The sequence below is a fragment of the Engystomops pustulosus genome, chromosome 4 (assembly GCF_040894005.1).
Source record: "Engystomops pustulosus chromosome 4, aEngPut4.maternal, whole genome shotgun sequence".
In the NCBI taxonomy this organism is placed as follows: domain Eukaryota; kingdom Metazoa; phylum Chordata; class Amphibia; order Anura; family Leptodactylidae; genus Engystomops; species Engystomops pustulosus.
This window is the reverse complement of record NC_092414.1, coordinates 145,997,668-146,014,405: the sequence shown is the minus strand read 5'-3', so window position 1 is coordinate 146,014,405 and position 16,738 is coordinate 145,997,668. Positions and strand designations below refer to the sequence as shown.

The 16,738-nt window shown below is 44.2% G+C and overlaps 1 protein-coding gene across 3 annotated transcripts in view; it reads left to right on the top strand.

Annotated features, from left to right (window-relative positions):
• LOC140127375 (uncharacterized) overlaps positions 1-16,326 on the top strand; it is a 40,943-nt gene extending 24,617 nt beyond the window's left edge. For 2 of the 3 annotated variants that reach the window (XM_072147991.1, XM_072147992.1), the window contains exon 7: positions 12,919-16,326. In XM_072147991.1, coding sequence (XP_072004092.1) covers positions 12,919-13,505 — 587 coding nt within the window. In that variant the 3' untranslated portion in view covers positions 13,506-16,326. The remainder of the gene's footprint in view (positions 1-12,918) is intronic. The other variant, XM_072147990.1, reaches the window with a different exon arrangement.
• The last annotated feature ends 412 nt before the right edge of the window (positions 16,327-16,738 follow it).

Genomic DNA, 16,738 nt, shown 5'->3' with positions numbered 1-16,738 from the left:
AAACTTTCTAAAAAAAATGTATTTCATAACACAAAAAGCTGTTCTACAGAAGAGCAACTATGGACACTCGCCAACGACATAACTAACCCTGGGAAATTCTTAAAACATTTCTAGTAACAATCACAATGTTACATTTACGTAGTTAAAAAGCAAAAGGCAATAATACATTCAGAATGTAAAAAAAAAATATATGTATAAAACCTGCCATAATGTATAAAAATGTAGAGTTATAACGCTCAGGAAGACCTTACTACAGTTGTACACTGTGGCATCACCTCTGCATTCAACTTCCGCAGGTGTTTGTCATTTGTTGTAACTTAGTCACCTTACTTACCAGGATACATACACAAATGGAAATGATTTAATCTTTCAATTGTTCATAAATAGAGATGAGCGAACATACTCGTCCGAGCTTGATGCTCGATCGAGCATTAGCGTACTCGTAACTGCTCGTTGCTCGGACGAGTATTTCGCCCGCTCGAGAAAATGGCAGCTCCCGCCGTTTTGCTTTTTGGCGGCCAGAAACAGAGCCAATCACAAGCCAGGAGACTCTGCACTCCACCCAGCATGACGTGGTACCCTTACACGTCGATAGCAGTGGTTGGCTGGCCAGATCAGGTGACCCTGGGATAGACTAGCCGCTGCCCGCGCTGCTCGGATCATTCTCTGTCTGGATGCCGCTAGGGAGAGAGCTGCTGCTGGTCAGGGAAAGCGTTAGGGTGTTCTATTAGCTTACTGTTAGGCAGGAGTGATTCTACAACAGCCCTTCTTAGGGCTACAATAACGTTATCCTTTTTTTTTTTATTTGCTTGTGGCTGGGCTTGCTGGCACTAGTAGTGTGGTAGTAGTACCATATTGTGAGGAATTAGCAGGGGGACTTGCTACCGTTGTGTTTAGCTCTTAGTGACACACATATCCACCTCAAACACCAAAGTGGGAAAATTTATTAGGGGTTTGATTTCAATTAGGCACAGTCTGCCAGTTTCTTTTTATTTTACGTTTATTTTTTTCATAACTCAGCGTCATCTCATCTGGCATAGTAGTGTGCTTTAATACTTGGCTAGAAAATAGCCATAGGAGAATCCAAACGGCTTACTTACGCCTACAGTAGCGTTATATATATTTGATTTCTGGTTGATCTGCTGGTGGCTGTAGTTGTTGCAGTGCATCTACTAGCAAATTGTGAGCAATTTGGAGTGAGACTTGCGACCACTGTGTTTTGCGCTTAGTGACGCACATATCCATCGCAAAGACCGAAGTGGGAAAATTTATTAGGGCCCGGGGTTGTATTTCAATTAGGCACAGTCTGCCATTTCCTTTTTTATTTTACGTTTATTTTTTTCATAACTCAGCGTCATCTCATCTGGCATAGTAGTGTGCTTTAATACTTGGCTAGAAAATAGCCATAGGAGAATCCAAACGGCTTACTTACGCCTACAGTAGCGTTATATATATTTGATTTCTGGTTGATCTGCTGGTGGCTGTAGTTGTTGCAGTGCATCTACTAGCAAATTGTGAGCAATTTGGAGTGAGACTTGCGACCACTGTGTTTTGCGCTTAGTGACGCACATATCCATCGCAAAGACCGAAGTGGGAAAATTTATTAGGGCCCGGGGTTGTATTTCAATTAGGCACAGTCTGCCATTTCCTTTTTTATTTTACGTTTATTTTTTTCATAACTCAGCGTCATCTCATCTGGCATAGTAGTGTGCTTTAATACTTGGCTAGAAAATAGCCATAGGAGAATCCAAACGGCTTACTTACGCCTACAGTAGCGTTATATATATTTGATTTCTGGTTGATCTGCTGGTGGCTGTAGTTGTTGCAGTGCATCTACTAGCAAATTGTGAGCATTTTGGAGTGAGACTTGCGACCACTGTGTTTTGCGCTTAGTGACGCACATATCCATCGCAAAGACCGAAGTGGGAAAATTTATTAGGGCCCGGGGTTGGATTTCAATTAGGCACAGTCTGCCATTTCCTTTTTTATTTTACGTTTATTTTTTTCATAACTCAGCGTCATCTCATCTGGCATAGTAGTGTGCTTTAATACTTGGCTAGAAAATAGCCATAGGAGAATCCAAACGGCTTACTTACGCCTACAGTAGCGTTATATATATTTGATTTCTGGTTGATCTGCTGGTGGCTGTAGTTGTTGCAGTGCATCTACTAGCAAATTGTGAGCAATTTGGAGTGAGACTTGCGACCACTGTGTTTTGCGCTTAGTGACGCACATATCCATCGCAAAGACCGAAGTGGGAAAATTTATTAGGGCCTGGGGTTGGATTTCAATTAGGCACAGTCTGCCATTTCCTTTTTTATTTTACGTTTATTTTTTTCATAACTCAGCGTCATCTCATCTGGCATAGTAGTGTGCTTTAATACTTGGCTAGAAAATAGCCATAGGAGAATCCAAACGGCTTACTTACGCCTACAGTAGCGTTATATATATTTGATTTCTGGTTGATCTGCTGGTGGCTGTAGTTGTTGCAGTGCATCTACTAGCAAATTGTGAGCAATTTGGAGTGAGACTTGCGACCACTGTGTTTTGCGCTTAGTGACGCACATATCCATCGCAAAGACCGAAGTGGGAAAATTTATTAGGGCCCGGGGTTGGATTTCAATTAGGCACAGTCTGCCATTTCCTTTTTTATTTTACATTTATTTTTTTTAATAACTCAGCGTCATCTCATCTGGCATAGCAGTGTGCTTTCATACTTGGCTAGAAAATAGCCATAGCAATAGGATAGCATCGTTTGGTTTTAAAAACTAAAAAACACACAAAAAAAAAAAAAACACAAAAAAAAGGTAAAAAAAAAAATTAAAGTTATAACTCTCATTTTCAAAATGTTTAACCCGAGGGCTAGGGGTAGAGGACGAGGGCGGGGACGTGGGCGTCCAACTACTGCAGGGGTCAGAGGCCGTGGTCCTGGGCGGGGTGAGACACCACCTGCTGATGAGGGAGCAGGGGAACGCCGCAGAGCTACACTCCCTAGGTTCATGTCTGAAGTTACTGGGACTCGTGGTAGAGCACTGTTGAGGCCAGAACAGTGCGAACAGGTGATGTCGTGGATTGCCGACAATGCTTCGAGCAATTTGTCCACCAGTCAGTCTTCCACGCAGTCCACCCATGTCACCGAAATCGGCACTCCTCCAGCTCCTGCACCTCAGCCTCCTCCCCCCCAGTCTGCCCCCTCCCAGCAAAATTTGCCATTTGAACCGGCATACTCTGAGGAACTGTTTTCTGGACCCTTCCCACAGTCACAAACCACTTGTCCGGTTGCTGATGAGCAATTTTCCGATGCCCAGGTTTTCCACCAGTCGCAGTCTGTGGGTGATGATGACCTTGTTGACGTAGTGGAAGAAGTGTGTAAAGAGGTGTCCGACGATGAGGAGACACGGTTGTCAGACAGTGGGGAAGTTGTTGTCAGGGCAGGAAGTCCGAGGGGGGAGCAGACTGAGGGATCGGAGGATGATGAGGTGACAGACCCAAGCTGGGTTGAGAGGCCGGGTGAACACAGTGCTTCTGAGATGGAGGAGAGTCCTCGACCAGAACAGGTTGGAAGAGGCAGTGGTGGGGCCAGACGGAGAGGCAGAGCCAGAGCTGGTGCATCAGCGCCAAATGTGTCAACTAGTGAAGCTCCCGTGGCGAGGGCTCCTGCGGCGAGGGCTAGATTTTCAGAAGTCTGGAGGTTCTTTAAGGAAACACCGGATGACCGACGGACTGTGGTGTGCCACATTTGCCAAACCAGGATCAGCAGGGGTTCCACCACTACTAGCTTAACTACCACCAGTATGCACAGGCATATGAATGCTAAACACCCCACTCAGTGGCAACAAGCGCGTTCACCTCCGGCCGTGCACACCACTGCTCCTTCCCCTGTGTCAGCTGATAGTCAGCCCCCTGCCCAGGACCCTGCCACAAAAACCCGATCGTCGCCTCCACGATCCTCCACAGCATCCACCAGCGTTCAGCTCTCCATACCCCAGACGCTGGAGCGGAAACGCAAATATAGTGCAACCCACCCGCACGCCCAAGCCCTTAATGTGCACATCTCCAGATTGCTAAGCCTGGAGATGCTGCCCTATAGGCTAGTAGAGACCGAGGCCTTTCGCAGCCTCATGGCGGCGGCCGCCCCTCGGTATTCATAGTATCATAGTATATAAGGCCGGAAGGAGACTCAAGTCCATCAAGTCCAACCTTCAAGAATTAAATAAATGTTTTATCCCCATAACCCGTGATATTTTTTCTCTCCAGAAAGTCATCCAGGCCTCTCTTGAACATGTACATAGAGTCCGCCATAACAACCTCCTGCGGCAGAGAGTTCCATAGTCTCACTGCTCTTACACTAAAGAACCTTTGTCTATAGTGATGGTAGAATCGCCTCTCCTCTAGGCGTAGAAGATGCCCCCTTGTCCTGGTCACAGGCCGAGGTATAAAAAGATCTTTGGAGAGATTCTTGTACTGTCCGTTCAGGTATTTGTACATTGTAATGAGGTCTCCTCTCAGTCGTCTTTTTTCTAAACTGAATAATCCCAAATTTTGTAATCTGTCATTGTATTCTAATCCCTCCATTCCCCTAATAATCCTGGTTGCTCTCCTCTGCACCCGTTCCAGCTCTACTATATCCTTTTTATACACTGGTGCCCAAAACTGTACACAATATTCCATGTGTGGTCTGACCAGGGATTTGTATAAGGGCAGAACTATGTCTTTATCATGAGAATCTATTCCTCTCTTGATACATCCCATTATTTTATTTGCTTTAGCAGCAGCCGCCTGGCTCTGGTCACTAAAATTAAGTTTATCATCCACCAATACGCCCAAGTCCTTTTCAGCTTCAGTTTTACCAAGTAATTGACCGTTTAGAACATAATTATACTTTTTGTTTCCATGGCCCAAGTGCATAACTTTACATTTATCTACATTAAACCTCATCAACCATTTCTCTGCCCATCCCTCAAGCTTCCACAAATCCCTCTGTAATGCTAGACTATCGACCTCAGTATTTATTACTTTACACAGCTTAGTATCATCTGCAAATATTGAAACTTGACTGTGTAAACCCACTACAAGGTCATTAATAAAAATATTAAAAAGAAGTGGCCCCAATACTGACCCCTGTGGCACTCCACTGGTAACATCAACCCAATCTGAGAATGTGCCATTAATGACCACCCTCTGTTTTCTATCACTAAGCCAATTACTTACCCAGATACACAGATTTTCTCCTATTCCCAGCAGTCTCATTTTATATACCAACCTTTTATGTGGCACGGTGTCAAATGCCTTTGAAAAGTCCAGATATACAACATCCACAGCGTCCCCCAGATCCAGTCTTGAACTTACCTCCTCGTAGAAACCAATCAGATTAGTCTGACAGGACCGATCTCTCATAAACCCATGCTGACGCTGGGTTATAAGGTTGTGCACAGTGAGATACTCCAGGATAGCATCTCTAATAAACCCCTCAAATATTTTCCCCACCACAGCAGTTAGACTTACGGGTCTGTAGTTTCCAGGATCGCTATTTGATCCTTTTTTGTATATTGGTACCACATTTGCTATGCGCCATAACCAGTCCTCAGTGAATCTTCAAATATTAAAAATAACGGTCTGTCTATCACCGTACATAATTCATGCAGAACCCGGGGGTGTATGCCATCTGGCCCAGGTGATTTATCTATCTTAGTGGTTGCGAGGCGGCGCCTCATTGTGCCTTCCACCAGGGGATTTTCCTGGGTAAAGACAGTTGAGAAGGCGACATTCAGTAGATTGGCCCTTTCCACATCTCCTTCCACCATGACCCCCATGTTATTTCTAAGGGGACCCACACTCTCTGTTTTTAGTTTCTTATCATTTATATACTTGAAAAATAATTTGGGATTATTTTTGCTCTCCATGGCAATATTTCTCTCAGTCTCTATTTTTGCGTCCTTTATCTGCTTTTTACAGGATTTATTTTTCTCTCTATAATCCTGTAATGCCTCATCGCTACCTTCACGTTTTAGCACCTTAAACGCTTTATCTTTCTCGCTTATTGCTTTCCTTACAAGACTAGTTAGCCACATAGGCTTTTTCTTGTTCCTTTTATGCTTTTTCCCATAAGGTATGTGTTTCTCACAGGACTTTTTCAGAATATATGAGAAAAAGTCCCATTTTTTGGGGGGGCTTTTGTCTTTGAGAGCATTATCCCAGTCTATGCCTTTAAGGTCTTCCCTTAGTTGATGAAAATTTGCCCTCCTGAAGTTTAGAGTGTTGGTTGCCCCTTCACTAACGTGCTTAGTAAAGCGTAATACAAAATCAATGATATTATGATCACTATTCCCCAGGTTCCCCCCAACCTGTAGTTTTGATACCCTATCAGGTCTGTTGGAAAGGATAAGGTCCAGCAGTGCCCCCCCTCTTGTTGGCTCCAGGACTAGTTGCGACAGATAATTGTCTTTTGTTGTTGACAAGAACCTGCTACCTTTGAAGGACCTGCAGGTTTCTGCCCCCCAGTCAATATCTGGGTAATTGAAGTCCCCCATGATAAGTACTTCACCATGCTTTGAAGCCGCATCCATTTCACTTATCAGCATTTCCTCTGCTGCCTCCATTATATTTGGAGCCTTATAACAAACCCCTAGTAATATTTTATTATTCTTTTTCCCTCTTATCTCCACCCATAGGGACTCCACATTTGCGTTACTGATGTCATCTCGCAGGACGGGCTTGAGGCAAGAATTCACATATAAACAAACCCCTCCCCCTTTTTTATTTATACGATCCTTTCTAAAAAGACTATAACCATCTATAGCAACAGCCCAGTCATAGCTACTGTCCAGCCATGTCTCGCTGATACTCACTATATCATATTTCCGTTCCAACATCAAGAGTTCCAGTTCCTCCATTTTGTTTGTGAGGCTTCTGGCATTTGTGTACATACACTTTATATGGTTTTCCCTGTCCGTATTCCTTTTGTCCTTATTCCCCAATCTCATTCCAGCCCCCCTTCCTCCCCCTTGGACTATGACTCTTCCCAGCTCTCTATGTACACTGTCTATTTGCCCTGCACAAGTGTAGTTGCCCTCCCCCCAGGTCTCTAGTTTAAACACTCCTCCAACCTTCTAGCCATTTTTTCCCCTAAAACAGCGGCCCCCTCCCCATTGAGGTGCAGCCCATCCCTACTGTAGAGCCTGTAGCCGACAGAAAAGTCAGCCCAGTTCTCCATGAACCCAAACCCCTCCTTCCTACACCAACTTTTGAGCCACTTATTTACCTCCTTGATCTCCCGCTGCCTTTCTGGTGTGGCACGTGGTACAGGCAGTATTTCTGAGAAAATTACCTTTGAGGTCCTTGCCCTGAGCTTATGGCCTAAATCTCTGAAATCATTTTTAAGGACCTTCCACCTACCTGTTACTTTGTCATTAGTGCCAATGTGGACCATGACCGCTGGTTCCTCACCAGCCCCTCCCAGTAATCCGTCAACCCGATCCGCAACATGCCGAACCCGAGCACCCGGCAAACAACACACTGTTCGGTATGCACGGTCTTTGTGACAGATTGCCCTGTGTGTTCCCCTAATAATGGAATCTCCCACTACCAGCACCTGTGTGACCTTGCCTGTGCTCCCATTACCCTTCTTACTGGAGCAGACATTCCCCTGGTTGCTAGCGGCCACGTCTTTCTGCAGCATTGCTACCCCAGAGCTGATATCCCCCTCATCCGCCAGCCTGGCAAACTTATTGGGGTGCACCAGATCAGGACTAGACTCTCTACAACTCTTCCCTCTACCCCGCCTTCTACATGTTACCCAACTAGCTGCCCCCTCACTCTGCACCTCCATACTTCCCTCCCCACAACCATCTTCCCCAGAGAGTTTGTGCTCCAGGAGCAGCAAACTTCGTTCCATATTATCAATTGCCCGCAGCCTTGAAACTTGCTCATTTAGATCCAGAATCTGGGCTTCCAGATGAGCAATTTTCACACACCCCACACAGCAGTATTCCCCCTCGAACGGCTGTTCAAGGAAAGCATACATGGCACAGGATGTACACCGTGTAGCAATGCCACTTATGGAGTCCATTATTCTAATGGGGATTACAATAGAAATATGCACAGAAAGAAGAATTTACAGTCAAACACAAAACACAGCAGTTACCTGCTAAACCCCCTCAAACTTAAGTCCCTTAAACGTAAGTCACACTTATGACACTGCACACACTTGGGATCAGTGCACACTCGCCGCCAAGCTCACACACTCGCTTTGCTAATGCTTTTTTTAAAGTTATCGGCCACAAAAATCTGCAGAGCTCACTGCACAAGATCTGGCTGCAAACCACCAAACAAACTGACCACAGAAGTATATAAAGGCTGCTAATTAGATAGCCACACCCCACTATTAATTAGGCAGCACCTGTGACTATACTGTCTAGATAAGCAAGGTGAATGCCTCCCTATACCCCCCACACAATATAAAGATTATGCAAGTAAAATACCTTCAGATCTACTTGGTTGCAATAAAAATCACACAATGAATATCAGGAAATAAAAATGTAGATGCACTTATCTATTTGTTGCTGGATCCAAAAAGTACTCCTTCCCTTAAACCTAAGTCACACTTATGACACTGCACACACTTGGGATCAGTGCACACTCGCCGCCAAGCTCACACACTCGCTTTGCTAATGCTTTTTTTAAAGTTATCGGCCACAAAAATCTGCAGAGCTCACTGCACAAGATCTGGCTGCAAACCACCAAACAAACTGACCACAGAAGTATATAAAGGCTGCTAATTAGATAGCCACACCCCACTATTAATTAGGCAGCACCTGTGACTATACTGTCTAGATAAGCAAGGTGAATGCCTCCCTATACCCCCCACACAATATAAAGATTATGCAAGTAAAATACCTTCAGATCTACTTGGTTGCAATAAAAATCACACAATGAATATCAGGAAATAAAAATGTAGATGCACTTATCTATTTGTTGCTGGATCCAAAAAGTACTCCTTCCCTTAAACCTAAGTCACACTTATGACACTGCACACACTTGGGATCAGTGCACACTCGCCGCCAAGCTCACACACTCGCTTTGCTAATGCTTTTTTTAAAGTTATCGGCCACAAAAATCTGCAGAGCTCACTGCACAAGATCTGGCTGCAAAACCCGATCGGTCCCCAGCCGCCACTACTTTTCCCGATGTGCCGTCCCAGCCCTGCACCAGCACGTGTCAGACAACATAATCCGTGCCCTGACCAACGCCGTTTCTGACAAGGTCCACCTGACCACGGACACGTGGACGAGTGCTGCCGGGCAGGGCCACTATATATCGCTGACGGCACATTGGGTTAACTTGGTGGAGGCTGGGACCGAGTCTGACCCTGCGGCTGGTCATATACTGCCGACGCCGAGGATTGCGGGGCCTACCTCGGTCCAGGTGTTTCAGGCCTACTATGCCTCCTCCTCCTCCCACCCCTCCTCCACCTCCTCCTCCGAACGACCATCCGTGGGCATGGCGCCATCAGTCGGTAGCTCTAGGCACAGCAGCAGTGCCGTCGCTAAGCGACAGCAGGCGGTGCTGAAACTGCTGAGCCTAGGCGATAAAAGGCACACCGCCCAAGAACTATTACAGGGCATCACGGCGCAGACTGATCTGTGGCTGGCACCGCTGAACATGAAGCCAGGCATGGTTGTGTGTGACAACGGCCGTAACCTGGTGGCGGCTCTGCAACTCGGCAGACTGACACATGTGCCATGCCTGGCCCATGTGTTAAATCTGATAGTTCAGCGTTTCCTCAAGACATACCCCAATCTGTCTGATTTGCTCACGAAGGTGCGCCGCATCTGTGCGCATTTCAGGAAGTCCAGCACAGATGCTGCCACTCTCAGGGCAGCGCAGCGCCGCCTCCAACTGCCCGCTCACCGACTGTTGTGCGACGTGCCCACGAGGTGGAATTCAACACTGACCATGTTATCCAGAGTTTACCAGCAGCGCCGAGCGATTGTAGACTGCCAGATGTCAACTTCCACCAGAACTGGTAGTCAGGTCAGTCAGCTTCCTCAAGTCTACAATGAGGAGTGGACGTGGATGTCTGATATCTGTCAGGTGCTGAGTAACTTTGAGGAGTCAACACAGATGGTCAGTGGCGATGCCGCCATCATCAGCCTCACCATCCCGCTGCTTGGCCTGTTGAAAAACTCTCTGGTCAGCATGAAGTCGGAAGCTTTGCGCTCCTCACAAGAGACGGGGGAAGAAGATTCCCTTGTTGATAGCCAAAGCACCCTTAGGTCTGTTTCTCAGCGCATATCGGAGGAGGTGGAGGAGGATGAGGAGGAAGAGGAGGAGAATGTTGGCGAGACACAAGAGGGGACCATTGTTGAGTCCTTCACTGTTGAGCGTGTATGGGCAGAAGAAGAGGAGTTGGAGGAGTTGGAGGAGGAGGAAATGGACAGTCAGGCCAGTGAGGGGAGTGAATTCTTACGCGTTGGTACTCTGGCGCATATGGCAGATTTCATGCTAGGCTGCCTATCCCGTGACCCTCGCGTTCAAAGAATTTATTCCAGCACCGATTACTGCGTGTTCACTCTCCTGGACCCACGGTACAAGCAAAATCTTTCCACTCTCATCCCTGGAGAGGAAAGGAGTGTGAGAATGCATGAATACCAGCAGGCCCTGGTGCACAAGCTGAAACAGTATTTCCCTTCTGACAGCGCTAGCGGCAGAGTGCGTAGTTCTGCGGGACAAGTAGCGAGGGAGAGTAGGCGAGCAGGCAGCTTGTCCAGCACTGGCAAGGGTACGCTTTACAAGGCTTTTGCCAGCTTTATGTCACCCCAGCAAGACACTGTCACCTGTCCCCAGTCTCGGCAGAGTAGGGCTGATCTTTACAGAAAGATGGTGAGGGAGTACGTAGCTGACCATACCATCGTCCTAAATGATCACACAGCTCCCTACAACTACTGGGTTTCAAAGCTGGACATGTGGCACGAACTGGCGCTGTACGCCTTGGAGGTTCTTGCCTGCCCTGCCGCTAGCGTCTTGTCCGAGCGGGTTTTCAGTGCAGCTGGTGGCATCATCACCTGCTGAAACTGCTGAGCCTAGGCGATAAAAGGCACACCGCCCAAGAGCTATTACAGGGCATTCCGCATCAAACTTGTTAACTTTGTCGCTACCGTGCTGTGTAAGCCACAAAATATACTGGAAAACTTTTTTCATTTACGGATATTATTTCAGCGCTTCTTGCGCAGATGTTTACATTCCCCTCACCCGCCATATCCCAAACTTATAAGAACGCTACTACACTTGATCTTATACAAAAGGTTCTTAGAAGTGCTGTTTGGGGAGTAGCCTAGAGACAGGGGCTTGGATTGGCAAAAGCTCGCCTGGCAGCGGAGCGCCAGCTCCATGCCAAGATCCAACTAACATAGTTTTAACTGCAGCACCTTTAATCTACTACTAGTTCACTGCCTCCATACATGGTCCCCTTATCAAACGAGCTGTGTCAGGCAGAATTTTGGATTGTTTTCATGGCTTCCATGTTAACTTTGTCGCCACCCTGCTGTGTAATCCACAAAATATACTGGCAAACTTTTATCATGTACCGATATTATTTGAGCGCTTCTTGCTCACCTCCTTTGGTTCCTCTCTGCCACCCATTGGTTTGAAGCCTGAGTCCATTTAGGGTATGTTGCCATGCCACTCTCTAGCCTGCCGCTGCTGCCGCTGCCTCTGCATGCCGTCCCCTATAGTGTCAGGGTCAATTATTGGATGTTTTAGATGCTATCTAGCCTCATTCGGTCACTCTGTCATGGCCATGCTGTTGCCCATAATTTTGGCATAATGGTGCGATTAAGCAGCCTCAGAGGCATCCATGCATGCTGCCCCTGCTGTTTCCTGTCCATTTCCGTGGTGTTTCCATCCTTTTCTGAGGTTCCCAGGTGTTTGGCCAAGCTTCCCTGTGCAGAGCCTTGGTCCCCTTGAAAAATGCTCGAGCCTCCCATTGACTTCAATGGGGCTCGTTACTCGAAACGAGCACTCGAGCATCGGGAAAAGTTCGTCTCGAATAACGAGTACCCGAGCATTTTAGTGCTCGCTCATCTCTATTCATAAACATATAAATTCTGAGTAATTATAACTTAGCATTCATAACAATGAAACTTACCTTCAAACTCCTAAACCCCATCAATACATTTAAAGGTGTCATATCCTTGTGTAGAAGACTTTTATTTATCATCTACCGTCAATAAGTTGACAAGTTCTACTTGGATGTAAAAGTCTTGAAAAAGCACACTGCAGTCATTTCTTTCTGGTTTACCTTTAAGTGTAGCTAAACTTTTAACCAAATTGCAAAAATAGTGTGGATGATCAATTTAGTTAAGCAAAATGTTGACGCAATATTTACACAACTGAAACACTATTTGACACTACATGTCATGCTTAATTAAATAACTACATCAGCAGCATTTACTGAGCAGATAAATTGAAGCACAATTAAAATTCTTAATAAAATATTCTGTAAAGGAGGTGTTACTTCCATTTATTAATTTTCCTGAAGATGGCAGTGTGTCACCTAAATTATGTGTCACTGGATAATAAATACATTCCATATAATGTGGCAGGGAATGCTTACTTACATACAACTCAACATTTCACTTGTTATATAAAATGAAAATAGATAAGGCAAACAAAGGGCTTCAAAACGTTTTACTTATTCCGTAGGGATCACAGTTATTTGTGTTCCTTCATTGAGTAAACCTGTTTTGATATGTCATTGTGAAATGGAAATTGATCAAATTGTATGTTAATAGTATGTGGTGTACAGATGCTTACATTATTTCCGAGAAAGCCTAGCTACTTAGACAAATCAACAGTGGTATACAGCATAGCAGTTATATATATATTACAATTTACAATAATTTATCAACATTCTTCTAGATCAAGCCATGCAGAAATTACAAGAATTGTCTGAAGAGCTAAACATTCAAAACAGAGATGAAGAAAATGAAGATGAGATTATGGAACTAGAGAAAATACTGAATTCAACAGAGGAGAATGATTTTAAATTACAAGATGAAGAGGGTGGAATTGATGATCAAAAAAGTGATGTAAAAGGTCTACCTAAAAAAACAAGCAGTAGTCAAATAAAAGTTACTGATGAACAAGTGACAAGGAATAAAATACTTACTACATTAAATAAGACTTCAGGATCAGAAAACAAAAATAAGACTGGGAAAGTCATTTATCCTCAAAATTTCATTTCAAGATCAGAAAATGAAGTGACAAATCTAAACATCAGAACAGAAGACAAAGTCGACAAAGGGAAAAGTGAGAGCAAAGCGACTGACACGGGGAAGTTAATGCAATTTCTAAAACTGCCCCAGAGACCTACAGTTCAGAAATTAACAACAGTAGTCCAAGAAACCAATGTAGCAGAATTAGAATATGATGATAACACTGAAGAGGTGAAAAAAATTTTCGAGATGGATGAGGAAGAAATGAATAAGTTGTTAAAAGATTTTTAATACACCTCGAGTTACACAGATCATTCATACAAAGATACATACATCATATACAAAATGTTAGCAAACTTGGCTACATAATTTCAGTACACAGGCGGTCCCCTACTTAAGGACGGACTTAAGTTACAGATGGAACCCTCTGCCCCCTGTGACCTCTGTTGAAGCTCTCTGGATGCTTTACTATAGTCCCAGGCAGCAATGATCAGCTGTAAGATGTCCGTAAAGAAGCTTTACTGATAATCCTTGGTCCAATTACAGCAAAAGAATTAGAAACTCCAATTGTCACTGGGGAAAAAAAATGTTTTGTCTGGAGCTACAATTATAAAATATACAGTACCGACTTACATACAAATTCAAGTTAAGTACAAACCCAAGGAACCTATCTTGTACGTAACCCGGGGACTGCCTATATCTTATTTTTAGCCCCTATATATACGGAAGCTAGGTTTGGCATATTCCCTGCAGAATGTACAGGCAGTCCCTGGGTTATGTACAAGATAGGTTCTGTAGGTTTGTTCTTAAGTTGAATTTGTATGTAAGTTGGAACTGTTTATATTATTATTGTAACCCCAGACACATTTTTTTTGGTCTCTGTGACAATTGGATTTTAAAACTTTTGGGTTTAACATTAAATCTTAGTTACAGAGACCTGTGATAACTCTTACAGTGGATCATTGTAGTCTGGGACTAAAGTACAGTAAATTAACAACATCCAGAGGTCCGTTTGTAACTAGGGGTCGACTGTAAGTCGGGTGTTCTTAAGTCGGGGACTGTCTATAATAGTACAGCTGCTATCTAATTGCCAGGCTGGAGTAAGAGACCCCCACCCGTACACATCCTTCAACAACAAAAAAAAACAAAAACCTTTTAAACTAAAACATATATTCCACATTGGATAGTGATTATTTGGTACATCAACAAATATCTTTGTTTTCAAAACAAAGTGTCCAGCATTAGTGAGCAGTAGGCACCTCAAATATGCCAGTCTTTACTGAGGGCTTGATGGACTGCCACATGCACAAGATGATTGTGTTTGGAAACAGTTTCATGTCTCATTCATACTGATCAGTATGGAGTCCAGAAAAAATGTAATGAAAGAAGTGCAAATCTTGGTTTGGGCTTTCTAATACTGATAGAAAGTACTAAGCAGAATATTATTGTGTGAATGGGACCTTATCATCGGCTTTGGAGACATCATTACTCCAGTTTGTGTTCATGAGGATTTACACTGTTTCTGGCCATTATGTTACTTGTAGTTGACCAGCTTCTCCATCCCAAGCTCTGCTGAGATCAAAGTGAAGAATTTAAGCTCAAACATCTCCTCATTTCCCCATTTAATCAATCAAAAAACGGGGCAGCTAAATCTTGTGCCATATATCCATTACTACATGTAACAACCAAATCAGAAGAATTCAGGGATATGGCATTGAACCAACTAGACTGGACTGAAAGGAGCAGCACTGAACCGGTTACCACATAATCACAATGGGGAAGATTGATCAAGGCTTGTATTCCAGTTTTCTCCTGTATTCTCCCTTACACCAACTCCACACGAAGAGGCCTTGGAGAGGCTTGAAGCGGGCCGGGCCGGGCCAGGCAGCAGATTGGGAATGCACTGGGTGTTTCTGCCATGCACCTGTGCATTAGCTATTGTCTGCGGGACCAGGCGTACAATTTCTTGCCAGCACAAGCTAAAGCTCAAGCAGGATTTATCAGGAGGCCAAAAGCACTTGAGATATTTTCACATCACCAGCATATAAAAAATCTCCCCCAATTAATTAATGTTCTGGGACAGTGGCACATCAACATGTTTCAAGCATTGTCCATAGCGTTATATGCTTTCAAAGCAATATTTGTTTTCATTATATTTGTGAATAAATGTAAGTATGTCTATACCTTATGTGTGCAGGGGCGGATTGGGCCTGTCATGGTACTAGAATAAAGCTTCTTGGGGAATGGAGGAGGCATCCCTTCTGATTGCTTTCAATATGTGGTTTCAGGACCTTTAGAGGACCATCTAAAGGTCCCTGAATTTGCTCTTGTGTACATGTGTAGCAGGGAAGGATGTACAAGGAATTCATCAGTGAAGGTCCTTCTCACTATAAAACTTGGTGGTATTTTGGGCGGCCACATAGAATGCTTGGCCTACCACCCAAACCGTCTATATTATAATCCACTGCTGTTTTGTGCATGTATATCAATATGTAGGTGGGGTCTAACCCCCTTAAGAACCAGGTACATTTCCATCATAAGGACCAAGCACTATTTTTCAAATTTGACATGAATCACTATGTGGAAATAATTTTACTATGTTATCAGGGCCAATTCTAGCCTTTTTGCTGCCTGAGGCGAAAATTGAGAAAGCTGCTTCCCTACCCCCGGTGATGATGCTTCCTCACACACTAGTATCAGTCAGTGACACAGACATTAGAAGTATCTAATACCTTACAGGTGATGATCTGCTCCATCAGGAAGAGGACTTCATTATGATTTCTCCCGGCCATGGTTTATTGGAATTCACAGTCAAATGTCTCCAGCTCTATCACTTACAGTATAATGGAACGTGTTCCTAAACACGATTAAACACACTATTCCCCACAAAAAACATCCTTTATATAGTCACTGAATAAATTATAGTATATACAGCACCCATAATTTATTATAAATACCAGGCCCCATAAACTACAGCACCCAGCTAATTCATATACATCTGATTTATTTATATACAGTTCCCCTAATTTATTTATAACAGACCCCATATACATACTCCTAAATTAAATTAAATACAGTACTCCATATAAGGCTGCTCAGTTTAATTAAAAGCCAACCACTATATACAGATCCCTCATTGACAGTTTATAGAGCCACAGTATACAGGGCCTCCCCCATAGTATATGTACAACCCCCCCCCCCATTATTATGCACAGCCTCCCCCCCAGTATTATGCACAGCTTCCCCCACACAGTATTATGGACAGCCTCCCCCATACAGTACTATGCAAAGCTTCCCCCACAAAGTATTATGCATAACCTCCCCTACACAGTATTATGCACAGCCTCCTCCACATGGTATTATGCAGAGACTCTTCTAAATAGTATTATGCACAGCCTCCCCTATAGAATATATACAGCCCCCCAAACAATAAATAACCTGGTACTTACCGCTAGAAACCAGCACTCCCCCGCAGCTCCCCATCCTCTTTTCCCGATGTTGTGCTGTTTGTAGTCATTGCGCTC